This window comes from Phyllostomus discolor, chromosome 1, assembly GCF_004126475.2.
Source record: "Phyllostomus discolor isolate MPI-MPIP mPhyDis1 chromosome 1, mPhyDis1.pri.v3, whole genome shotgun sequence".
Classification (NCBI taxonomy): Eukaryota; Metazoa; Chordata; class Mammalia; order Chiroptera; family Phyllostomidae; genus Phyllostomus; species Phyllostomus discolor.
The window spans coordinates 50,562,863-50,589,660 of record NC_040903.2 but is presented as its reverse complement, the minus strand read 5'-3'; the positions used below and the strand labels follow the sequence as shown (position 1 = coordinate 50,589,660).

The 26,798-nt window shown below is 37.4% G+C and overlaps 1 protein-coding gene and 1 pseudogene across 2 annotated transcripts in view; both read left to right on the top strand.

Annotated features, from left to right (window-relative positions):
- Window positions 1-26,798, top strand: part of ANTXR2 (ANTXR cell adhesion molecule 2) — a 154,658-nt gene that overhangs the window by 52,812 nt on the left and 75,048 nt on the right. For both annotated transcript variants that reach the window (XM_028505607.2, XM_028505608.2), the window contains exons 11-12: window positions 1,687-1,765; window positions 15,797-15,892. In XM_028505607.2, the coding sequence (XP_028361408.1) occupies window positions 1,687-1,765; window positions 15,797-15,892 (175 nt within the window). The remainder of the gene's footprint in view (window positions 1-1,686; window positions 1,766-15,796; window positions 15,893-26,798) is intronic.
- On the top strand, window positions 2,029-4,880 carry LOC118499898 (annotated as a pseudogene).

Sequence of the window (26,798 nt, the reverse complement as noted above, 5' to 3'; positions counted from 1 at the left end):
TGATATTTCTTAGCCATGGACAAAATTTACACTCTCTCTTTTCTACCTTTGTCAGGATATTGTAGTATTGAGCTGGCCAAAAGGTTTTTTCCTTAAAATAAAAGACACATATTTTCATTTTCACCAATAACTTTATTAATTTGGATATTTTGAGTATGTTGGCTATCTCCCACATAGTATAACGTTGATTGTTCTCAATTAATGTCTGGATTTGATCACTATCGACTTCAACTGGTCTACCGTGGCCACGGAGCATTGTTCAGTGAGAAATCTCTAGCACAAAACTTTGCAAACCGCTTTTGACACATTCAATCAGTCACAGCATCTTCTCCATATACTGCACAAATCTTTTTTTGCATTTCAGTTGCATTTTTACCTTTCTTAAAATAATAAAGCATAATATGCTGAAAATGTTGCTTATTTTCTTCCATCTTCAATATTAAAATGGCTAAATAAAATTCACCAATTTTGATAAGCTTTTAAAAATGCATGCTGATGTGACAGTTGTCACAATATAATTTAACAAAATCATTTTGAATGAAGTTCAAGACAACTAAACACTACTAGAGGCATCTTATAGAAAAAAACCAAATGAACTTTTTGGCCAACCCAATATCTTGGGACCATGTATAACCAATGCCTACAAATAAATAACATTATTTTTTTCCTTTTAGTTTATCTTTGTCTTTTATTATCACTTTCTTTGTTTAATTTTGGAATAGTTTATTATTTCCAATTATATATTCTTAATCAATGATCTTGTGATGATAGTAATATCTATAGGTGGGAAAAATAAACTATATGGAAATTAAGATTTTTTTTTTCTCTTTAGATTTTTTTAAACCTGAAACTATCTCAGCATTTCTCTGGATTAAGGAATTTTTTTCTAATTTATTTAAACTACAGTAGTTTCCTCTTATCCATGGGGGACACATTCCAAGGTTGTTTAGTTGGTGCTTGAAACTGTAGATAGTACCACACCCTATATGTTCGTATACTATATTTTTCCTATATACATATACCTTTCATTTAGAAGGAGCATGTAGTGACTTTATTTTGGCATATCTCAATTGCAAGCATCACTGTTACATTCTGGGGCCATTATTAAATAAAATAAGCTTAACGTGAACACAAGCACTGAGAAAGCTTCATAGTCATCTGATAAAGGAGTAGGAGTAGGCTGCTAAGTGCCTACAGTGGGAAAAACGTGTACAGAATGAATAAGCTGGAGGAAAGGATGATTGAGTCCTGGGCCAGACAGAGCAGGATGGTGAGAAATTCATCATGCTACTCAAAACAGCATGCAATTTAAAATGTATGAATTTTTAATTTCTGTAATTCTCCATTTAATTTTTTCAGGCCATAGTTGACCATGGATAACTAAAACTACTGTAAGCAAAACTTCAGATGAGGAGAGGACTACTGTAAACAAACAGGAATTTCTTACCATTTCCACTTTTGTTAATACTTCCTTTAGGAACAATCACATCACTTAAGGAATTTGCCTCTGGCTGTTCCAGTAAGGACTGGAACTGAGAAAGAAAAAGGCTGAGCTAACTGATTAAAAGCTTTGACTTTTTGAGTAGACTTTCTGGCTGGTTTTGAATTATGTAAGGAAATAAAAGTATTCCACAATAATCTAGTTTTTAATTTACTTTTAATTATTGTGTCTTCATTTTCTTTCAGAACTCTTGATGTATCAGTGAGCTTTAATGGAGGAAAATCTGTCATCTCAAGCTCATTAATAGTCACAGCCACAGAATGTGTAAGTAAAAAGTTTGCATAAAGTTACCATTTAAAAATAATTCTATCCAGAAATAATTTATGGATCCTCAGTGTTGCTGTGTACTGTAATAAAAAGGGTACAAACAATAAAGCTGGAGATCATTACAAGGAAAAATTTGTATAGAATTTATTTTAGGTTTTTCCCCCCGAAGCTGCTTTTAAAGAGATTCTTATGTTGATATTTCTAAAATCCAAGTCATTTAAAATAAAAATTTTGTAGGTGAATGATTTCCAAATGAAGAATTATTTTTTAAAACATTAAATATAAACAGAATAATGCTTTTTGTTATGAAGGTTGAATTCTAGTATCGGAGACACACTGTTTTTTGAAATTATTAGTGCATCTTAATGAGTGAGTTTCTTATTTTATCCATTTTAATGTTGGTGCTTTCTCATATGAGTGAGGAATTTGATTTTGATAGCTTGAAAACATTTTAGTTTGAAACTGCACTGAAAGTATATTTTAGTTGAGATTGATTTACATTACCTGTCCATGTTTTGAAATGTAAACTCCATCGATAAGACACTGCTTTCCTTCTGGTGAATTTTTTGAGTTTATGAAAACTTTTGATATTAGATTGTTGAACATGAAAACAGAACACTAAAATGGACTGACCATGTGGCTATTATTTTTATGAATATATTTTCTTTGTAAAAATATATATAAATCAAAGCACAAGAAAACCCTGCCCTTCAAAAGAAAATCCCTAAGCTTAACTTTTTCTCACATCTCATGGTTTCATAATTTTACATGTTGATTTTTAACTTGAGAGACATTCGTTCTCCAGAAAACAAACAGAACAACTTGATATTGCCTTTAAAGAGATAGTTGTGTTTCTCATTGTGAGAAAACATTACAGGGAAAACAAGCATCCATATGGACTTGGGTCACTATGGAATTCTCTGGGCACGTCTTTATCAATACCTGTTTCTATTTTGAAAATATTTTCCCCTCTTTTCATCTGTCATTCATGTTGTAATTTATAGTTTTTGTGAATGTTGCAATTTGTAGGTTTCCTGGTCTTTCAGGATGTGGTTGAGATTACAAACACTTGTGATAGATAGTGTTTAGCTCACTGAAATGGCATTTTTTCTCCATCCTTCTTCCTATTCTGCACCTCTGCCTGTCTTTTTTTTGCTTCAAGCAGGAAAACAGACCTTTTCTGTATCTCATAACCATACACGATTGCAGTGTGCAGGGAGGGATGCTGGGGTTAAATGACTCATCTGGAATTTGTAAGTTATGTGCTGTAAGGAGGTCTTCCTAGATCTTGCTACTACTCAGGAAAATGTGATGTGACTTAAGGTGGTTTAAGAGTAAGGTAATTTTGAGAAAGGACGTTGGTTGTGTCAGATGGAGAGAGAGTGAAAGGACAAGTGGTAATATTAAATAAGGGATCAAAGTAATTTTTATTGAAAATATATTAGAAAATACTTAAGGAAGGTGAGGGGGTGAACTCTGAAGATCACCCAAGGGAAGAGTGTTTCATGCAGAAGGAGCAGCAAGAATAAGGTCTAAGGTAGGGACTCTATTTAGCAAGTTTAAAGAGGAACAAGGTAGCCAGTTTCCTGGAGTGATGGTAGTTGGGGGCAGTCGGAGTCTTGAGATGAGTGGAAGAGAGTGGAGGGAGGGAAACAAATTATGTAAGGTTTTGTAAGTCATTATAAAGACTTGAGTTTTTCTTCGGAGTAAAACAGGGAGCCATTGGAAAGTGACATGGTATGACTTAATGTTTTAAAAGAATCATTCTGGCTCTTAGGTAAAAACAGACTTTGCAGGTAGGGACCAAAGTGGAAATTGGAGACCAATTTTGTGTCTCTTTTCAGTGATCTAGGTGAGGGGGGCATAGCTCCACTATGGGGATGGCAGTGGAGATGGTGAGAAATTGTTGGATTGAATTTAAATATATTTTAAAGGTGGAGGCCATGGGATGGATACCTAGACAGAGTAGTTGTGGATGTGAGAGAAAGACATTAAGAATGGTTTTGATCTTTTTCACCTGAGCAGCTAGGATGGGTTGTCTTCAGGTAAAGCAGTTTTTAGAAGAAGATGAGGATTTCTGTTTTGAAAATATTGAATGAAAGATATTTACTTAGCCGTCTCCCTTAAAATGTCAGAAAGGGAGTTGAATACACAAGCCTAAAGTGCTAGAGAGAGCTCTGGATTGGAGGCACACATTTGGGAGGTGTTGTATGGAATGAAGTAGTCACCCAAATTCCACCTGATTTTTAATGGGGAAAAAAAACTTTTAGGAGATAGAACAAGAAGTGAAAGAGTGTAAGGGAAAATTTTTGAACTTATGGAGGAATCAAGAAAAATTGGTTCTTGAAAGAAGAGAGGAGGGGAAAGCATTTTACAGATAAATAGCTAACATAAATTGAGGGTAAATATATTTGATTGGAATGAAAATAGTGGAAGGAAAGCTTAGAAATAGAAAATTTAGACCAAATTATCAATAGCCTGAAAGTAAAGTTTGGAGTTAATCCTACCAGTGTGTGTTTTCTAAACTCCAGTGCACAGAGATGTCAGTGTTGAAATAAAAAAAAAAAGAAAAGAAAGAAAATCTCCCACATTCACAACCCAAGGACCAAGGACCAATCTGTGTGTCCCTTCTTGTGGCTGGGTGACAGAGCAGAGTACAAACTTCTGCAGTGGAATCATGGCAGGACAGGCATTTAGAAAGTTTCTCTATTTGATTATTCATTCAAAGGAGTGCAGCTGAAGCAGTAACCAAAGGAGGCATTATTCATTCAGAAAAGTCTCAAGGAAAAGTATTGCGACTAACAGTACTAGCTATTGGAGCAGGCAGTACAGATAAAGGTGGAAAGATTTAACTAGTTTGCATGAAACTTGGAGATAAAGTTCTTCTCCCAGAATATGGAGGCACCAAAGTAGTTCTAGTTGGCAAAGATTATTTCTTACTTAGAGATGGTGACATTCTTGGAAAGTATGTAGACTGAAATACGTCATTATTGAAATGGCATCATGTGCCCAGGTGATATGGCTCAGTGGATTGAGCACCGGCCTGCAAACTGAAGGATTGCTGGTTCCATTCCCAGTCAGGGCACATACCTGGGTTGCAGGCCAGGTCCCCGGTGGGGGACGTGCAAGAAGCAACCACACATTGATGTTTCTCTCCCTCTCTTTCTCCCTCCCTTTCCCTCTCTTTAAAAATAAATAAAATCTTAAAATAAATAAAGAAAGAAAAGAAATGGCATCATGTGAAGCTGCCCATTCTACTGAAGTTCTGAGATCTTTTATCATGTAAATAATTTTTGTGTATCTTTATAATAAACCAGTGATATCCAAACTAATGAAATTGAAAAAAAAGATGATATTTTTCATAATGCTAGGTTTATTCAACGTGAAAGAATATTTTTATTCTGAATTTGTTTTCTCTCCCATTTAATTTTAAAATATACTTTGAGGAAAAGATAACTATAATCATCCTTGCTACCTTCCTTCCTTCCTTTCTTCTTTCCTCCTTTCTTTCTTGATGTGGCAGGAATACATAGTGATAAAGAAAAATTACAATGGACAAAGTTAAGCAGATAAGGAAGATCTTATTTAACACAATTACAATAGATTGAACTCAACTCTGCTGAGACAAAGGGCTGGAGAGTTTCTAAGAGCCGGAGTGTAGGCACCTGTGCCTGCTAATTGACCTCACCTTTTCCCATTTTCCTGACCTAAGGTAATGTTAAAACTTGGAGCAAAGCACCCATCAAGGTTAGGCTCCTACCATCCCACAGACACTGTGACGATCACATTTCAAAAGGTTGGTTCTTGGGTCCAGAAACAGAGTCTCCTGGGGTCTAGGACACTGGAAAGTGACTTTAAAGGAAATCTATGTATTTCAAACTAGCAGAGAAAGATTTTGCAGCTATAAATTTTCTAAAGTAGATTCCCTAAAAAAGAGCAGTCAGGGACTTATAGTCAGGAACCTGTTTGAAGTTTAATCAAGCTGAAGAAAAAATGTAAGGCTCTCTTGGCTGATAGAGTAAGTGAAGTGAATTAGAGAAGGAACAGCTCAAGAAATGGAATAGTCAGGATGCTTACCCCATGAAGAAGCCAAAGGAGCACGGAATTCCAACATGAAAATAAGGCAGTGTAAGATGCCTCTGAGAGTGGAAGGAGAAAAGGTCAGAGGTCACAGTGACTTTGATGCTTCAGTCCAGGCTGATGTTTTGTAGACTTTTGTGTAAAGTTTATTATTACACTGATTATTATAGGATAATAAATATTATAATCTACTTTATATTGAAGATAATCACAGGATAGTCCTTTTTCTCATTAACTGTAACTATTATTTTATATTCAAACTCACATTCCTCTGTGTGTGATAGTAATAGCACTATTTTATAGATATAAAAAGACTGGGGCTGATCAGATGTACCTGCTGACATATGCATTAAATCTCTATTCAGAATAGAAGATGACAGTGGGTAAAATTATGAAAAATACCCGGGCATTGTATTTAAAATATCCAGTATTTCTGCACATTCAGATGTGCTAGTTAGGTGAGATATACTTAGTAATATTACTTATTATACCGTGATGCTTTGGGATTTCACAGGCATTTAAAAACACCATTAGTTTAGCAATTGATTAATTGCAGCAATCCCACAAATGAAGAGGCCTGTCTGGGTGCTGCAAGAACATCCCGGCTCAGTTCTGTGAAGGCACTTATGTCACTGAGCTGTCATTTCCTGTTTACTCTGGGCCTTTCTCAGTAGTCTAGAGAGGCTGATACAGGGCTTGCCCCCCTCCCAGTGCCTGGTCCTTGCACAGGGTTCATGCTCCAAAGTTATTTGTTAAATGAATAAATGAAAGTGGTCGTATATCTGGTTTGAAAGTGGAAAAATCAAGGTTTAGGTTGAAGAGATTTAAGGTTAGAGCCTGAGGAGGTATTTAGGCAGTCATTTCTCTTCCGTCTCAGAAGATCTGAATGTCTGTTTAAAAAAACCACAGCAAAAGATGTCTTCTTTCCCTCCTTGTAACCACTCTTCTGAATCACCTGTAATAATAATACCAAGAACATCCCTGGCTGCTGTGGCTCAGTGGATTCAACACAGACCTGTGGATTCCCAGTCAGGGCACATGTCTGGGTAGTGGGACCGGTCCCCCATGCTGGGGGCACTCGAGAGGCAACTGATGTTTCTCTTCCTCTCTTTCCCCCTCCTTTCCCTAAGAATGTTTTCTGAGCATGATTAAGTGCAGTGCTAAGCACCAAGCACTGTGCTAAGCACTATGTATGTGTTAATCCCTTTATGACTTCATATAATACTCAAAACTCAAGAGGAGGCTATTGCCATTGCTTAATTTACAGATTAGAAAACTGGGGAACAGAGAGCCACCTTCAACTGTTAGTGCACATTTATGCAAAGATGTTAGAAGGTACCTTTTCTGTTAGGTGGGCCCAGCCCTCAGCAGGGGTACATGGCTTGATGAGAACATGGGCTGATTTGAGCCCTGGCTGTGCCCCAGAGAGGGGGGATTTTGAAGCTAGAGGCTCTGAAGCCTCTTCAGTTACTTGTTCAGTTTCCCAAGTGAGTAAACAGTAGAATTGACAGTTGAACCCAAATCTGCCTTGCTCCCAGCCTGAACAGTTGCACAATCTGCCATTTGTAACTAAGTCCTAAATTGATTTTTATAAAACAGGTCGACATGTGTGTGTGTGTGTGTGTGTGTGTGAAAAGTGAGAGTGTAAGCATTTCAGGTCTTGGAGGCTGTACTGTTTTTGTCACAACTATTCTGCCATGTTGTGCAAGAGCAGCTATAGATTTCTGTAAACAAATGGGCATGGCTGTGTTCAACACAAACATGTACACTGAAATTTGAATTTCATGAAACATAGTCTTCTTTTGATTTTTTTCAGTTATGTAATAATGTAAAAATATTTTTTTTTCTTAGCTTGTCAGAGGTCTTATGAAATAGATAAGTTGATTTAGCCTTTGGACCGTAGTTTGCCAATTCTTAATATGGAATATTCCAGAAGAATCCAGTAAATGAAGTTGCTGCTAATTCCATGATTATTTTTTCCTAACTCTGAATTCATGGAAACAAAATTGTAGGGACCTATTCCCCTTTTTCTGTGTCTGTTTTATTTTAACATGATTGCTGTGATTATTTTCTAGATAAAAACATGATTCATGCGCAGTTTTGAAATTTTGAGTGATTCTTCTTTTCTTTTCTTTTTTTTTTTTTTAAAGATTTTATTTATTTATTTTTAGAGAGGGAAGGGAGGGAGGGGGAGAGAGAGAGAGACAGACAGACAGACAGACAGACATCAATGTGCGGTTGCTGGGGATTATGGCCTGCAACCCAGGAATGTACCCTGGCTGGGAATCGAACCTGGGACACTTTGGTTCCCAGCCCGCGCTCAATCCACTGAGCTATGCCAGCCAGGCTTGTGATTCTTCTTTTCCATAGTTATTTTGCAAGTACAGTAGTGACTCTGGTTTTTTTTTTTTTTTTTTGGTACTTCTATGATTCTTTTAGCTAGGATTTTAGTTATATTTGGCTACGTTTTTGACTGTACATTAATAACTTGCTTTCAATGAAGTAAAGGAAATCAGATGCAGAGGAAGTTAAAAAACTTAATGTGTCCAAGATGATTAGAAAATATATTTCTTCTACCTTAACATCAAGTTCAATGTTCTGATATGGTCCCAGTTAACTCTTAAAAGTATTTTGGCTTCACAGCATTGACCTGCATCAAGGTACTAGGTCGCTGACTGGACCCCTCTGTTCCTTCTTACACTCTGGCCTCCTTGGACATCTTATAATGCTTCATGTTCAACACTGTTGTTAGGAAGAACTGATCAACAAATGACCAATTCCTCCTGTAATAAAGAGAGTTACTGCTTTTTTAGAAATTTCTGTTTATGTCTTTTCTTCAGCTTCTTCGGGTGCTATCAAATATCCTCAAACTCTGTGTTCTAGCTGAAGTTGTCTTTTTCTTGTTTTTGCTAGAAGACACTAATTCTGCCCCCCACCCCCTCCCTGGGCTTGCTTATACTTCCTCCACAAAGTTCTCTCAGAACCCTAGACCAGGTTAGTTCCTAGTTTGACATGTTTCTATTGTAGTTTCCTTCCATTCTACTCACATTTGTAATTATTTGTTCAAGGTTTATCTCTCTAACTAAACTGTGAGCTTCAGGAAGACTTGTACATTATGCCTTTGGTACCTGTTCAGCTGCCTGGTGTTTAAACAGAGATGAGCCCAACCAGAAGTGAGAACCATTTGGTTTCTGCCTGTGATACAGATCTATGTGTAATCATATCTAGTTTCATCTGACACTTAAGTCTGTGGTTCACAGCATAGTATCTGCTCATGGGATTGCAGTCTATGGGTTTGACCTTTCCATAATTTGTTTATAAAGTTATGTGAACAATGAAATTGTTTTCCTTTCATGACCAAAGTCTTTCATGCTCTGATAATGGCTCAGGAAATCAAAACAAAGGAACTGGGAGAGTCTGAATTTGTATACAATTAACTGAGCTAAGTCTGGGTCCTGTTATCTAGGGCTGGGTTTCATACTTTTACAGCAAGTACAGGATGCATGAAATTCTCTGTTTTTTCTGACCTGTGTTCCATCATGCTTAGCTTAAATATGATAAAGATTAGGTCTGTAGGTCTTTATATATTTGTCTTAATTTTATCATAGGCATATCTTTGGAATCAGCTGAGATAATATTGTCATAATAAATGTATGTTGCATCTGGACATGCATAGTGTTTTGTCAATGTTCTTAATAGGGACTTTTATGGGGGGGGGGCATCAAGAATTTTACCTATCATGCCCAGCCCATCTATTTTATATTACTGAGTTATTTATATACACTCAATATGATTTTCTGAATTTCCTATTCATGAAACATTCATAGAAAAAAACTAATCAGTAGACTTTTAGCAGATTCATATCTCCTAGTTGCATATCCTTATTTCTGTACACAGGATTTGGATTCTAAGAAAGGAAGCCAAATGTTCATAGAAGACTTTTGAAAGTTGCAAAGCACAGCCAAATGGTGAGCAGTTTCCATGAGTGCCACAGCTAGATTCCCATACAGGAGGGGTCTGCTGGGGGATGCTGTGCTCACTCCACACACGAACAGTCACAGACTGGATGTATCTTATCTAAGCCCTTACATTTGAAAGTGGGATCTTGGATTTGACATTTCTTCCATAGGATATCACAGTTTGTATGTTATTTCTTTAACATTCCTTTCCTGCTAATATTCCTGTTTGCCTAGATTTTAGAGTTGAATATGATCAAACCTGTAGAGAGTTACATGATTTTTTTTCATGAATGTTTAGAATTCTGTGTAGAAAGATGTACTTTGAGTGTCCTTGTAAGTAGGCTGACGCATGTTTGAATTGTTTTTGTTGGTTTTAAGAGAATGTAGGTATTTGCCTGGAAAAATTTCTATAAAGCATTTATTAAAGTACTTATTCTCTCTCTTTCTTTCTCTCTATCCTCTCTCTCTCTCACACACACACACACACATACACACATCTTTCTATATGCAAAACACTTATTTAGATGTTTAAGATATATTAGTAACCAAATTTTGAGCTGACATTTTCATTCTCTCTAACTTTACACTAAGAAGTTGCTAGATGTGTACATGCCCTTTTATTTATTATTTTAAATTGATTTTTATGGGAAATGTTATGTAATAGCATCTTTGAGTACCTTAAGAATGGATTAACAGTAGATGGTAGAGCTATGTGAAAATAGTCTGGGTATGTGAAGTTTTTGTAGGTATTTTTGTTGTCTTCTTTTTTTAAAGAAGTACTTATTTTAAGTGTAATTTTTTATTCTTGAGCAGATATTTTATTTATTTTTAAGTATATTTATTTATTATTCTTTTACAGTTGTCCCATTTTTTTTCTCCCCTTTAATCCATTCTGCTCTGCCCCCCTTCCTCTAGCATTCCCCCCACCCCCTTAGTTCTTGTCCATGGTATGACATATAAGTTCTTTGGCTTCTCAATTTCCTATACTATTCTTAGCCTCCCCCTGTCTATTTTGCACCTATCAATTATGCTTATTCCCTGTACCTTTTTCCCCATTCTCCCCCCTCTCCCATCCCTCTGATAACCCTCCATGTGATCTCCATTTCTGTGATTCTGTTCCTGTTCTAGCTGTTTGCTTAGTTTGTTTTTGTTTTTTAGGGGGTTTTTTAAGGTTCAGTTGATAATTGTGAGTTTCTTGTCATTTTACTGTTCATAGTTTTGATCTTCTTTTTCTTAGATGAGCCCCTTTAAGGTTTCATATAATAGGGGCTTCATGATGATGAACTCCTTTAACTTGACCTTGTTTGGGAAGCACTTTATCTGCCTTTCCATTCTAAATAAAAGCTTTGCTGGATAGAATCATCTTGGATGTAGGACCTTGTTTTTCATGACTTTGAATCCATCTTTCCAGCCGCTTCTTGCCAGTAACATTTCTTTTGAGGAATCAGCTGATAGTGTTATGGGAACACTTTTGTAGGTAACTGTCTCCTTTTCTCTTGCTGATTTTTAAGATTCTCTCCTTATCTTTAATCTTGGGTAATGTAATTATGATGTGTCTTGGTGTGTGCTTCCTTGGGTCCAACTTCACTGGGACTCTGTGCTTTCTGCACTTGTATGTCTATTTCCTTCACTGGATCAGGGGAGTTTTCTTTCATTATTTTTTCAAATAAGTTTTCAATTTCTTGCTCTTCTTTTTTCCTCTGGCACCCCTATGATTTTTATGTTGGAATGTTGAAAGTTGTCTGAGAGGTTCCTAAGCCTGTCCTCATTTTTTTGAATTCTTGTTTCTTTATTCTGTTCTAATAGAATGTTTATTTCTTCCTTCTGTCCAAATTGTTGATTTGAGTCCAAATTTCCTTCCCTTCACTCTTGGTTCCCTATATGTATATTTTTCTTTATTTCACTTTTTATAGCCTTCACTTCTTCCTTTATTTTGCATCTGTATTCAGTCAATTCTGTGAGCATCCTGATTACTAGTGTTTTGAACTCTGCTTTTGATAGGTTCGTTATCTCCTTGTCACTTAGTTCTTTTTCTGAGTTTTGATCTGTTCTTTCATTTGGGCCATACTTCTTTGTCTTGGTGCATTTTTTCTGTTGTAAGGGGAGGAGCCTTACACATTTGCGGGAGCAGGGCAACCCATGTAGCTTCGTTGTGGTGCTGTATGTTGGGGAGGAGTCAGAGAGAGAACAATGCTGCTTGCTCACCTCTTGCCCCACTTTCAAGAAGCTAGCAGTTTCTCCTGCCACCACAACTGTCACAAGTATTTATAGCCAGAGGTTCTGAGGCTTTATTTTGCCTGCTTTGGAACCCTGGGTTCCATGGTCTGCCTTGCTCCTTCGTTGTTCCTCCCTGTTTATCCACACTCAAATATGGCACTGCCCTTCTGCCAGTTGACACCTTGCCTTATGTCCTGTCCACCCTGGCTGCCCGTCTCTGCCCCTCCTACCAGTCTGGATGAATGTTTCTTGCTTAATTCCTTGGTTGTTGGACTTCTATATAGTTCGATTTTTTGGAAGTTCTGCTTATTTTTGTTTTTAAATTTGTTGTTGTCCTTCTTTTGGTGGTGGGGGGAGGTGAAGCATATCTACCTATGCTTCCATCTTGACTGGAATTACCTGTTGTCTTCTGAAAGATAAATTTAATGAAATGATTAAGGATTCTAAGTGATACTTTTGTGGTGTCTGTTTTGGTTAATTTGCAACATGACATCTGCTACCTAAGTAGCTTCCATGGTTATCCCCTTTTCCATCCAGATACAAAATTAGAAAACAAATGATAGTATAATTGTTCAAGTACACTTGATGCTTAACCTTTCCCTGAAAATTTCTGAAGTTAATTAATGTTTTATGGTCTATGCTGTTCTGAGAATTATTTATTTTTTGAAAGTTTTATTTTTCAATTACAGTTTATATTTAATGTTATTTTGTATTAGTTTCAGATGTACAGCTTAGTGTTTAGACAATCATATACTTTACACAGTGATCCCCCTGACGTTTCAGGTACCCACCTGGCCCCACACATAGTTGCTGCAATATTATTGACTATATTCCCTGTGTTCTACTTTACATCCCTGTGACTGGTTTGTAACTGCCAGTTTGTACTTCTTAACCCTGTCACCTGTTTCACTCAGTCCCCCGAGAACTGTTTGAAAAGCTAAATGGATTTATTAAAACTGAAAGTCTGCTAATAATAAATATCTTTGAAACAATTTGTTTTGGGATAGTTTCCAAGCAACTATCTGGTAATCTTTTTCTTTGTCTTTTATTGTGATACTAACAGATGATACGGAAATGACACATTTCAAGATTTTTCAGATTGACTAAGCCAAGTATATTTTTCAGCACTTCCTTGCTAATCCTTTTGAAAACTACCATTTATTCTTTTTTCAGTTATTTGCAAATAACTGTTTACATAATGATTGTTCTCTCTTTTGGGGCATAGGTCATTATGTATTATACTTCAAATTCCATTATAAAATATTCTAATTAAAAGCTACTACCATTCTTGCTTAAACATCAGAAAGTCTTTTAGCTTTAATCAATGCTAATATTTTACAAAGTGGATTCTAGGGAAATTGGTTCTGTAGGATATTGAAAATGTTAAAAAAGAACGGTTCTGTGCTGATATTAAGTTGAACTTCTTTTCTCCAAAAAATTCAGAGTTTTATAAATATGTTAATGTGCAAAGTGATTTTCTAAGAGAGATATAGTAGTTGTGGCTTTTCCACAGAGTTTGTTGCTTTGGGAACAACCTGCTTTCTTATTTTGTGGATTAGTATAGGGGTCTAATTTTATCAAATTACTTAAGTTCCCAGGGCCTCCACTTTCTAATACTTTTAATACAATGGCATTCTAAGATATATACTGGTAGGTTCTCTGCCCTGCCCCCTCCCCCAACCCCTCTGTCTCTCAGCTCTTTGGATAAATGTGGCTCTCGCCCTGACCTCCGGGCTTCTACTTCTTGTTTCTTCCCTGAATTCTTTCCCTTAAAAAACAAAACAAAACATTATTACTGGGGATCCCATGGAGTAGATTAGGAGACACCTGCTCCCTTGGAAACTTTAGCTCTACATTAAAAGTTTAGTAATCATTCTTCTTTGTGATTTGGCTTTTGCAGTCTTATTTCTTTGGAGTTCATTCTCTTAGTAAATAGCCGAGCATGGAGTACACATTGGTATGTGGGTTGGACCTAGTCCCTGCCTTCCTAGAGCTCATAATGAATAGTGTCAGAAAAGAGAAATTAAACAATAATCATAGTTATCCATAAATAAATAAACATACAAATAAATTGTGATAAGTGCTAAAGATTAAAGTATAGAGAACTGTGCATTGTATAGTAAGGAGGAGCATTGCTAGCCAGAGGGTGCAAAGAAGGCTTCCTGGGGATGTGGCTTCAGCTAAGCTTTGTGGGATGAAGCAGGTGGTTGCTAGATGAAGGAGATTGGAGGTCAAGCTCAGAGCAGGGCCTTTGGGCTGGAAGACCTGGGAGGGGGGTGGGAGGGGGATAGAGCAAAAAAGAAACAAAAAAGAGAAAGAACTGATGGGCATGGACAACAGTGCACTGACTGCTGGGCAGTGCGGGGGGTGGGGAGAGGTGGAGGGCACAGGAGAGATAAATGGTAATGGACAAAGGATAGACAGAGACTTTACTTGGGGTGGTGAACACACAATACAGTGTGTAGATATTATGTTGTATAATTGTGCACCTGAAATCTGTGTAATTTTGTTAACCAGTGTCACCCCAATAAATTCAATAAGAAGGGAAAAAATACCACCATGGCTTTGGAAAGATAGTGCTTGAGCAGCCATGAGAGGGTTTTGGTACATGGATACATGAGATTGCATTCTTGCATTGGTGCATGTTTGCCATTTGCCCACAAGAACCACTGTTGTTCATTTGTCACCTCCTTGGTGATTTGTGATCTTCACCTGCTCTATCATTAAATATGTAAAGCAAATAGTGTCCTGTTCCCCAAATAGTCTGGGAAAATTCTGCCTAGAGGTAATCATGGTTGCAACCAACATGATCCTTTCCTGGAGACAAAAGATAGGGACCACAGGGACTATTCCTGTAACCCCAGAGAGTGATGTCTTCTGCATCCCTTTCTACATTCTACAAGGCATAATTTAAAGCAATCTCTAGCATCTTGAAAGATTTTATATTTATTATTGTTTGCTCTATAATAACACGTATAAAATAGAATATAAAGGAATTTATACAACTTAAAGAATTTAAAGGAATATGATAGAAATGTGGTTTGACATTATTAGGCTTCTTGTAGTATTTTCTGGTGTTTCCTAAAAAATAAGTATTGGTTGTCAATGTACCTGTTGACAATTTTCTAGCTCATTTGAGTCAAACTGGTGACATTGCTGGGAAGCAAAATCTCCGTGGGTTGAGAAAATGCTCCAGAGAAGGGCAGTTTTGCAGCTTACTTAACCATCGGAATCAGAGGAGGAGACCTAAATAAAGTTATGTGAAATCCATTGTTAGTAGATTAAAGGGGTGGGAGAAAGCAAAGCAGGGGGGATCTTTAGGATTGGATGGAACATAAAACAGAGAGACATACAATAGTTCATAATTAACATTTATAGCACAGAGATGGATGCAGGGAACAAGGAACAAAATGACAGTTCTGGTGGGTATGTCCTGAGGGGTCTGGAAAAGGAGATCATGCTGACATTTTAAAGGTGTGTCATCTTAGATGCAAAAAGACAATGGACAGGCTCTCTTCAGGTGAATATTGGCCTTTGCCAAGGAAGATACTGGCCTAGGACATGACTACCCACTTTTAGTGATTCACTTTTAGTTAGGAAGTTTTATGTTGAGACCATCCTATGTGGTATTTTTCATTTTCTTGAGTTTGTAAGGCCACCACACAGGCTTTCTCTGACTTTATCAGGTTTAGTATATAGCCCCTTTTCTCTCCACAGGGATTTGACCCTTAGCTTTGCTAACTGCCTTATTTTTGTTTTCTTCCTGCTCCAGTCTAGTGGGATTGCAGCCGTCATCGTTATTTTGGTGTTATTGCTACTCTTGGGTATTGGTTTGATGTGGTGGTTTTGGCCCCTTTGCTGCAAAGTGGTGAGTAAGATTTCCAACCCTACTCTTTTTTTCTTAACCAGTAAGATATAAATAAAACCTGAAATGTGAATCAATGCTACATTGTTCAACAACTGCAGTTTCAGTTAGCAAATTGAATTTTACTAGTTTTTATCACTGCAATAACTTCTAGAAAACATGCATGCCAATAAATATTTGTTATAAAACTTCATCTAACCAAATTTCAAAATCAGGTTGGGAGGAAGAAGGGGAGAGAAAGGTAAGAGAGAAGTCATAGGGATAAAGGGTTCTCCACTCAATTACAAAAGAACTTTAAGTAAAATGAATGATATGGTCTACTGGACTATGGGATGAAGTTGATAATCTGTCAGTTATCTTTTTAAATGCTTATTGCATCTCTCATTGCCTTTTTGAGAGATCTCCTATTTCAGAACCTTCTTTGTTTGCGCCTCAGAAAAACATTTTAGGTATAAGCCATGTGCAAATGTCAGGGTATCTGTTAAAAGTCACTTTTGAAGTTGTGACAGTTGGTTTTAGTTTATATCATTTTTCATGTTTGAGTAAACCCTCTAAAAGGATGTGAGAGTATATTAGTTTTCTGTTGCTACTGTAACAAATTGCCACACATTTGGTATTATTTTAGCTCAAAGCAGTATGGATTTATTATCTCACCATGATGCAATCACTGATGCAGCATGTCTCTCACTGGGCTAAAGTGGGCTATAAGATATCAGCATGGATACATTCTTCCCTTAATGCTCTGGAAGAAAAGCTGTTCCCTTGCCTTTTCCACCCACATTTCCCACCCACATTCCTTGTCTCCAGGGCCCCTTCCTGGATCTTCAAAGCCAGCAAGATGCATCTCTTCTACCATTCTTCTGTAGTCACATCTGCCTCTGACTATGAACTCAGCTGGGACAGGACCTCCAATGTTAAGGAACCATGTGATTAGGTTGGACACTTGGATAATCCAGGATAATCTTCCATCTCAAGGTCTTTAACCTTAATCACATTGCAAAGTTCCATTTGCCTTGTAAGGCAATTTAGTCACAGTTCCAGGAAATTAGACTGTGGACATCTTTGTGGAGTTGTAATTCTGCCTACCACAGGGTGGAATGTTGAGTAATAAATAGCAACAGATTTCAGGCAACCCAATTTGGATTCTTTGGGTTTCATAGAAAAGATTACTCCAAAGAAGCACTTTTTCAAAGCATGCCAACTACTTATTTTGATAGTGTTCCTTTTATGATCAGCACATTATATAGAACTTTGTATTCTGTAGCTCACAGTATTGTTTTACATAATATTACGAGACTGCCTTTCACTCCCTCACCTTCACTGAATGATTTCAGCTTCCTTGCAACATCAGGCAGTGCGTGTACTGCAGTGTGCTTTCATGAGGCAACTTTACAATCTTGTATCTCAGAGCAGGAGGCACGGAATTAAACAACAGTAGAAACAAGAAGCATCCTGTCTCTTTGCTGAAATAATCAGTTTCCTGCCATAGCAATTTGTGCACAAATGGCTTCCTGTTGTAATCTTGACTTTCCTAGCTGTGCCTAGGTTGACTAGGGCTCTTGAGTCGCACATTAAAAAGCAAAACTGTGCCCTAAAATGATTTGTACTCCTTGGGTTTTTTTTTTTTTTTAACTTTGCAGTTCTGGATTTTCTTCCTTTATTACTTTGCAGTTTCATATAATATTGACCAGTGGACTCAAAAGTGTCAAAGTATAAGATATTTTTTAAAGACACTTGCAAAAACTGAAACAGGCTTCTTTGGGAGGTTGCTAGATGTGCTCAGGTGAGGCCTTGACTATCATTTTGGATATTATAGCGAGGATTCAATCACCAGGTCGGAAGGAAAGAATCCATTCTCACCCCAGCACTCTGAAGATTGCAAGTCACGGAGTGTACGCCAGGCCTACTATACCTTTAAGATGTGAGGGCTTCTAGTCCTCAGACACATCATGAATGCTTGCTAATTTCTAGAGCTGGTTTAATGAAGAAAACCACTTTTACTTTACATTTAGAAATGTAAATTTAGAGGGCAGCTGCCACTGTGTACAGCTGATACTTAGATCTAGGTATAAATGAATCACAGCAAGTCTTCTCCGAAGTGGGTTTGAAAGCAGGGAGAAGGGAAAGGCAAACTTCTGCATTCAGCCCATGGCAATGTCCTCTGTGCCAGTATTGTGCTAGGAGCTGGGGGCTCTCAGGCCCCAGAAATAATTATAATATGATATGGAAGCTCACATTTTAATGAAAAAATACAGCACTGTGGGCAAAATGTATACAGAGGGAGGTGAGTGTCCCAAGAGCAATACATGTAAAGAACAGCACGAACACAAAGGAGGAGGGATTTGCTAGATAGAGTTAGGGGACTGTTTCAGAGAAACCTAAGCTGCTGACTCCAAACTGAGTTTGGAGTAATGAATAAATTGTTGGCAGGTGAAGAAGGACATTTCAGGTGACATGTGTGCAGAATTACAAGTTATCCTGCCATGCTTTGGGGAGGCCTAGACTGAGGCCTAGGGTGCCGCTGACAGGGAGTGTGAAAGATGGTTTGAGATCCAGGACTGAACCCCAGCAGGGAGGGCCTCCTGTGTCTTTTAGTAAGTTTGAACTCACCCCAGGAATGCTGAGAAGCCACTGGAGAGATTAGATCTGTAAAATCCCCTGAAAGAAGCTTTGCTTGCTTCTTGGCTGGACGTCTGGTCCTGGCAGGGATTAAAGTCTGTGTCCAGCTCAGTCTCAGCAACAATTGAAATGGAAAGCCAGTGACAGATAGTGCATCTTAGGGATGGCTGGAGCAAAGTGTCTCTGACGAAGTGCGGAGAGCTGGAGTGTAACACAGAGGCTACACGAGCTGGAGAACCGTGAGGAGGTGATCCGAGAAGGGGCAAAGGAGGCTAACCTTGTAGAAAAACAGAAAGATCTTGAGTATATCTGGTGCTGTAGAACGACTGACGGATTTTCATTTTATTTTGTTGCTTTTAGAGAATATACATGTGCAATGCTGGAATTAGAGTGTGCTTAGTTAAATAATCCTTAGCATTAACTTACTAGGGATAAATTTGACTTTGATTATCTGTTATTAGCAGTCATATTACTTTTTAATGGGAAAAGATATATTTATTTCAGCTTGGTATTGCACACATTTCTTTTTGTTTCAGTGTGTTTTAAGTACCAGAGATAGAGAGCTAAAACTAATCTTCCGGCTGAAGCATGACTAACAGTCTGAAAGGTCTGTCCGCCAGCACATTTAAATTATGTCTGTGATTCACCTTTTTGGGGGTCCTGTGCTCCAGACCTCTTATCAAGATAGACAGCCTGGGGAAAAGCCCTCACCAGAGGCCTCAATACTTGTCACACATTCTTCACTCAATCATTTCATATTTTATGAAAATACTTTTTTACATTTAATTTTATTTTAATTGTTGTTCAAGTACAGTTTTCTGTCTTTTACACCCATTCCAGCTCACCCCCCCCAGCCGTCCCCACCTCCCTGCCCCATTTCCACCCCCCCCCCCTAGTTTTTGTCCATGTGTCTTCCATACTTGTTCCTGCAAACCCTTCCCCTTTCCCCCTGAAATTCCCTCCCCTCTCCCCTCTGGTCACTGTCAAATACCATATGATCTCACCTTTAATAGGAACCTAATCAACAAAACAAACAAACAAGCAAAATATAACCAAAGACACTGAAATTGAGAACAGGCTGACAGTGAAAATATCTTTCATTTCAAATAAATGTGAAATGATTTAATCAGTCATTGCTTAGAGATTAAGATTTCAGGGTTATATACTAATGACTCAAATGTGACAGTGGCACTTAGATCTTAGACGTGATTCTCAGTTGTTTGTTGCCCCTGAAGGCCCTTAGAGCAGTGCCCATCAGATTTCTGGTGGTGGCTCTTTCCCCAGGAAAGGCATGGGGCTGGGTGAGGTATCTCCAGGGATCAGCGCAGTTTGGAAAGCCCTGTGTGGTGGGTTGAGTAATGATCCCTGAAGGTATCTAGGGCTTAATTCCTGGAAACTGAACGTTATGTCATATGGGTAGGAGGGCTTTGTAAATGTGATTAAATTAAGGATTTTTTTAACCTCTACCTGTCTTTATGTTTCTTTAATTTATATTCTTTTTTAGAAAAAATCTTTGTTGTATTCTTTCCCATTACCATTTAGCCCCTTACACCCCCCGCACCCCAGCAATCACCACACTGTTGTTCTTGTCCATTAATTCTTTTTCCTTTGTGCTCAATCCCTCCGCTCCCTAACCACTCCTCCTGCCACAAACTGTCATCTGCTTTCCATCTCTGAGTCTGTCTGTGTTTTGCTTGTTAGTTCAGTTTGTTCATTAGATTCCACATATGAGTGAAATCATATGGTATTTGCGTCTCTCTAACAGGCTTATTTCACTTAGCATAATGTTCTCCAGGTCCACCCATGCTGTGGCAAAGGCTAAAATTTTCTTCTTTTTTATGGACCAGTAGAATTCCATTGTGTAAATGTCCCATAGTTGTTTTATCCACTCATCTACTGATGGACACTTGGACTGCTTTCTTATCTTGGTGATTGTAAATAATGCTGCGGTGAACACTGGGGTGCTTATGTTCTTTCCATTGGGGTTATGGGTTCCTTCAGATATATTCCTAGAAGTGGGATTGCTGGGTCAAAAGGCAGATCCATTTTTAATTTTGTTGAGGTATTTCCACTCTGTTTTCCACAGTGGCTGCACCAGTCTGCATTCCCACCAAAAGTGCAAAAGGGTTCCCCTTTATCCACACCCTTGTTAGCACTTGTTGTTTGTTGACTTATTGATGATAGTCATTATGACAGGTGAGAGATGATATCTCACTGTGGTTTTAGTTTGCATTTCTCTGACAATTAGATTAGTGACATTGATCATCTTTTCCTATGTCTAGTGGCCATCTGTATATCCTTTTTAGAGAACTGTCTATTCAGGTCCTTTGTCCATTTGTTTTTGGTGTTGAATTTTATAAGTTTTTTATAAATGTTGGATACTAAGCCCTTATTAGATATTGGTGAATATGTTCTCTCATTTGGTGGGTTGCTTTTTTATTTTGTTGATGATTTCCTTTGCTGTACAAAAAAACCATTTTAGTTTGATATAGTCCCATTTGTTTATTTTTTTCCTTTTGCTTCCTTCTCTGAGGAGATATATCTGATAAAAAATTTCTATGAGCAATGCCTGAGATTTTGCTGCCTATGTTTTCTTCTGGAATTTTTATGATTTCTGGTTTAACATTTAAATCTTTATTCCATTTGGAATTTATTCTTGTGTGTGGTGTCAAAAGGTGGTCTAGTTTCATCTTTCTGCATGTATTTCTCCAGTTTTCCCAACACCATTTGTTGAATAAACTATATTTAACCCCTTTTATATGCTTGCTTCATCTGTCAAATATTAATTGATTATAAAGGTGTGAATTTATTCTGGGCTCTCTATTCTGTTCCATCTATGTGTATGTTTTTATGCCAGTATCATGCTGTTTTGATTACTATAGCTGTTTTGATTACTGTTGGTATGTGGGACCTTTTGTTGTTCCATATACATTTTTGAAATATTTGTTCTAGTTCTGTGAAATCTGTCATTGGAATCTTGATAGGAATTGCATTGAATCTATAGTTTGCTTTGGTTAGTATGGACATTTTAATGATGCTAATTCTTCCTATCCACGAACACAGTATGTGCTTCTACTTATTTGTATCTTCTTCAATTTCTTTCTTTGGTGTCTTATAATTTTCCAAGAACAGGTCTTCTACATCCTTGGTTAGGTTTATTCTTAGGTATTTTATTCTTTTTGAAGCAATTAATTACGTATGAAATTGTTTTCTTGATTTCCTTTTCTGTTAGTTTGTTATTGGCATATAAAAATGCAACTGATTGCTGGATATTAATTTTGTATCCTGCTACTTTGCTGAATTCATTTATCAGTTCTAGTAGTTTGTTGGTAGAATCTTTGGGGTTTTCTATGTATAGTATCATGTCATCTGCAAATAAAGACAGTTTTACTTCTTCCTTTCCAATTTGGATGCCTTTTATTTCTTCTTGTCTGATTGCTGTGGCTAGGATTGTTGAATAAGAGAGGTAAACGCAGACATCTCTATCTTGTTCCCTATCTTAAGGGGAACGCTTGTAGTTTTTGCCCACCGAATATGATGCTGGCCGTGGGTTTGTCATGTATAGCCTTTATTGTGTTTAGGTATGTTCCTTCTATTTCCACTTTGCTGAGAGTTTTTATCATATATGGGTGCTGGATTTTATCAAATACATTTTCTGCATCTATTGATATGATCATGTGGTTTTTCCCTTTGTTTATGTGGTGAATCACATTTATTGATTTGCATATGCTGTATTGACCTTGCATACCTGGAATAAATCCCTTGACCATGGTATATGACCTTTTTGAAGCCTTGTTGTATTTGGATTGCTAATATTTTGTTGAAGATTTTAACATCTGTGTTCATCAATGATATAGGCCTATAATTTTTTTTTTCTTTGTAGTGTCTTTAACTGGTTTTGGAATTAGGATAATCCTGGCCTCATAAAATAAGTTTGGGAGCCTTCCCACATCTTGAATTTTATGAAAGGGTTTGAGAATGACAGGTGTTAGTTCTTCTTGGAATATTTGGTAAAATTTACCTGTGAAGCCATCTGGCCCAGGGCTTTTGTTTCTTGGGAGTTTTTTGATTACCACTTCAATTTCATTAGGTGTATTCTGTCTATTCAGATTCTCTGATTCTTCCTGAGTTAGTTTTCAAAGATTGTATGTTTCTAGGAATTTAGCCATTTCATCCAAGTTGTCCAGTTTGTTGATATATATTTGTTCATAATATTTTCTTACCATCCTTTGTATTATTTGGTGTCAGTTATTTCTCCTCTTTCATTTCTGATTTTATTTATTCGCATCCCTCTCTTTTTTCTTGATGAGCCTGGTTAAAGTTTTGTCAATCTTGTTTATCTTTTCAAAGAAGCAGCTCTTGGATTCGTTGATCTGTTAATATAATCAAGCTGTAATCAGCAGCCAGGCTGAAGCTTCACAGGTCAGAGCAGAGTAATTCCTGTGGGCAGGGCTATTGCTTCCCCTCAGGCAGATGCCACTTGGAGGGGAGTGCTCTGTATGAGTGAGATGGCTTCTGGAGTATGTGAAATGACCCAGCACAGGGATTCTGGTGGCTGTTCATTCAGTTCTCTCCCCAGAGTCACCAACCCCATACTCTCCTCAAGCTTCTCTAGTCTACTCTGTCCTCTCTCTGCTGGAGCCCAGGGAAAGTGGCTGCAAACAAAATTTTGTGTATTGCTTTTTAAGAGGGTCTCTGTGTCTCCAGCCTTCTCTTCCTGGGAGCCAGAAACACTGCTGCTTTTCATAGCTAGATATTATCTGGGTCCCTTTCTGGCTCTGGTACTGTAGGCTGGGGAGCCCAGACTGGGGTTTAGACCCCACACTTCTCAGGGTAACACCCCAGCAGCTGAAATATTCTTCTGGAGTTTTAGCTGCCACCCGTGGGATCCCAGCCAGCCCTCTCATATCATTTCTGCACTGCCTGCTACTCTTGTTGTGGTGAAGTGGTTTCCTCTGTCTGTCCTTCATTATAAGGCTTCTCCTCAGCTAGTGGTCAGTTGGTTATTCTGGATGATTTCTCTACAATTTAGTTGTAATTCCAGATTGCTCCTGGGAGGAGGTTAGTGTATCTTCCATGTAGTCCTCTGCCATCTTGGATCCTCTAAGGATCTTGAGATAAGGAGGTTATTGTGGATGACTTAGGTGGGCTCTAAATGCAATCGCAGGTGTCCTAATAAGAGTTAGACTGCAGGAGATCAGACTACAGAAAAGGAGAAAGCAATGTGACCCTAGAGGCAGAGTTCAGAGTGATAGAGGTATTAGCCAGGGGGTGCTGAGGGTTACCAGACACTGGAAGAGGCAAAGAACAGACATACCTCTGCTGCCTGCAGAGGGAACCACCTCTGCCAACACCTGAGTTTAACCTTGTCAGACTCAGTGCAGACCTCTGGCCTCCCAAACTATTAGAGAACACATTTCTCAGATTTAAGCCACTAATTTTGTGGTGATTTGTTACAACACCATTAAGAAACTAATATGTTCCTTAAATGGTTCTGATATTCCTCAGGGTTGGGAATCATTGCTTCGGGCTATGGATTTGGGGAATTTTTATGTAATATATTTTCAGATCAACACATTACAAAAACTGTACATGGAGTACACAAGAGATATACATGAGGTTGCAAGGTGGAAGACAATGAACTCTTCTTCAGAATGTTTGCAGTGGTTCCAAGGCTACTGAAGTGAATATGCATTCTCTAAAATTAGAATTACCATTTTATTTGTTTGGGATAATTGTAGAGTAAATCTGCATAGTGCTTTGTATGCTTAGTAGAATTTGCTTACTGTTTCAGAGTGACAAGGAAGTTTGGAAGAAACAGTTTTCTTAATTTCAGAAGTATCCAAGGCATTAGAATTAATTGACAATAGGGATCCAAGGACAGTTTTCTCAGGTTGCTTATTTGTTGGAAGAAGTCCGTACAGTTCCATTCATGTTTAGATGTTCAACCACCAAATCCTCTGAAAGCTAGAAATTGACCTTCTTACTCTTCAGGGAAAATCAAAGAACTTGAACAATTAAGTGAATCCTGTGTCTGTGAACCTGTGGCGCACAGGTTGTACCTTGGCTGTACTGATTTAGTATCGGGAATAGGAAGTGCATCAAAGTCTTGAATATCGTCTCTAGAATATTTTACATCAAAATTTTAGCCAAAATCCTTAAAAGGTTACTCAGGTTACAAAATGGTACTTTTTTTGTGACACTTAAATGAAATTATGATTAAACAACTAGCTCTGTGATTTTTTGAACATTTTTCAAACTATTGTATTGTTTTACTCATCATTGTAAACCAGGCATGGTGCACAGTAAGTGCTTAGCCTTCTTGAAATTTCTCAGTTCTTAAAAGTAAGACACTTCTTATCTTTTTACCTGGAAGATAATTTCAAAATAGGGCAAACTGTACACAGTTTTAATAAAAATTCTGTCAACTATTAGGAAGTATTATGCATAAGGGGATTCACAGTACAATATCAGTTTCTTGTAGGATTTTCATTGACTTTATTTAAACTATGTACTTTATAATGTACAAATAATGGGAAATGTGACCTTCATAACTCTATGTAAAGGGAAATATGATTACAACTGCATACAAAATTTCTATCGTAATAAAACACTGAAGTACAAACAATTTAACTCTTTTCTAGTTGCTTTTACGTATACCCCACAAGGATTTCTGACCTTAGGATTAGGAACTTGGATGGAAAAAAATATTTATATTTACCTTTAACTGAAATTTATCATTTTTTTCATTTATGAATGAAGGCCACTGTCTACAAAAGTATTAGCAGTTCTGAGAAGTTGGTCACTAATAGTAACCATAGATATCCTATATCATGTTTATTGTTGTCCAGAAATTTTTGAAATATCTTTTACACATATCACTACTTCAAAAATATGAAAGTTCCTAGACCTACTATAGCTCATCGTTTAATGAATTAATGAAGAAACATATGTTTCTATATCAAAGATTGTTTCTTTTACACATTTGATAATTATATTTACATTTAATTGTTTTTCTTTAAATCCTGTGTATTTTAATTTGGCTTAATTATTCTGAGAAGGGGTTTTATAGGTTCACTGCATTGCCACAGAGGGGCTTAGAATAAAAAAGGTTAAGGGAAAAAGAATGCTGCAATAGAATCTGAACAGACTATTTAAAAAATTCCTTCAGTTCATTTTAATGGGTATTTTCAAGGATAAAAGAGAGATGATATTAATTTATTTTCTTAAAGATTTTATTTATTTATTTTTAGAGAGAGGGGAAGGAGAAGAGAAAAAGAGGGAGAGAAACTCATTGTGTGGTTGCCTCTTGCACTCCCCCTACTGGGGACCTGGCCCACAGCCCAGTCATGTGCCCTGACCAGCAACCCTTTTTGTTCACAGGCCCACCACACTCAGTCCACTGAGCTACACCAGCCAGGAGATGAGATTAATTTAAAATGTTGCAGAATAGTGTCCTCTGTGTGCCTGGGCTTTCCATGACAAATAGAAATCTAAACCAGTGATATTTGGAGAGCTTCATCCAGTTATGATCATAATGAAAGAGTTCTCATGCAAAACTGAAATTTTTAGGCGCTACCAGTAGTGAATTATGGAGTGTGTTGAGTTTGCAAACTATTCCATAAGGGGAGAAGTTCTCATTTTTGTGTGAAGTTATTTCTCACCATCTGTTAAGAGTCTGCATCCTGCTTATTGACTAGCCTCACATCCCTCTTTTACAACTGCTTTTCTTTAACAAAGACATCGTTTCCCCTTAAATTAAAATAAAATGGGATGGGAAAGATTAAAAGTGAATTTATGTATTGAATCATGAGTGAGATATCAGAAAATATGGATGTTCTCATCATTTTTAACTCAGAAGGTATGTTGAGTTTATAGCAGATTTGTTGTACTATCAGGATGGCAGAAATGACAGTCCTGTGGTTGCATCATTTGGAAGAAACAGACACTCCACAGAATTACAGATGTAAGGCTAATGAGGTGGCAAACAAAGGCTTTCTGGAGTGCTGTCAATTACAGTGTGTTATACAGCTGCAAATAAATATCTGAATATGCTGGAAATGATAAATGTTTACTTTGCTCTAGTGTCCTTGGCCAAAGTTCTCCATCCTCAAGGGAATACTGCAAGCTCATTTTCCTTAGTGCATTTAAGACATTACCTAAAAAATCTCATAAATCTTAATTTAAAAAACCATTTAAAAAGTTATCTATTTAAAGCCCAATTTGCTTATGAGTAAGTTGAGCTTTCAGGACGAGGATATATCTGACTGGAGCTCTATGGAATCATTTT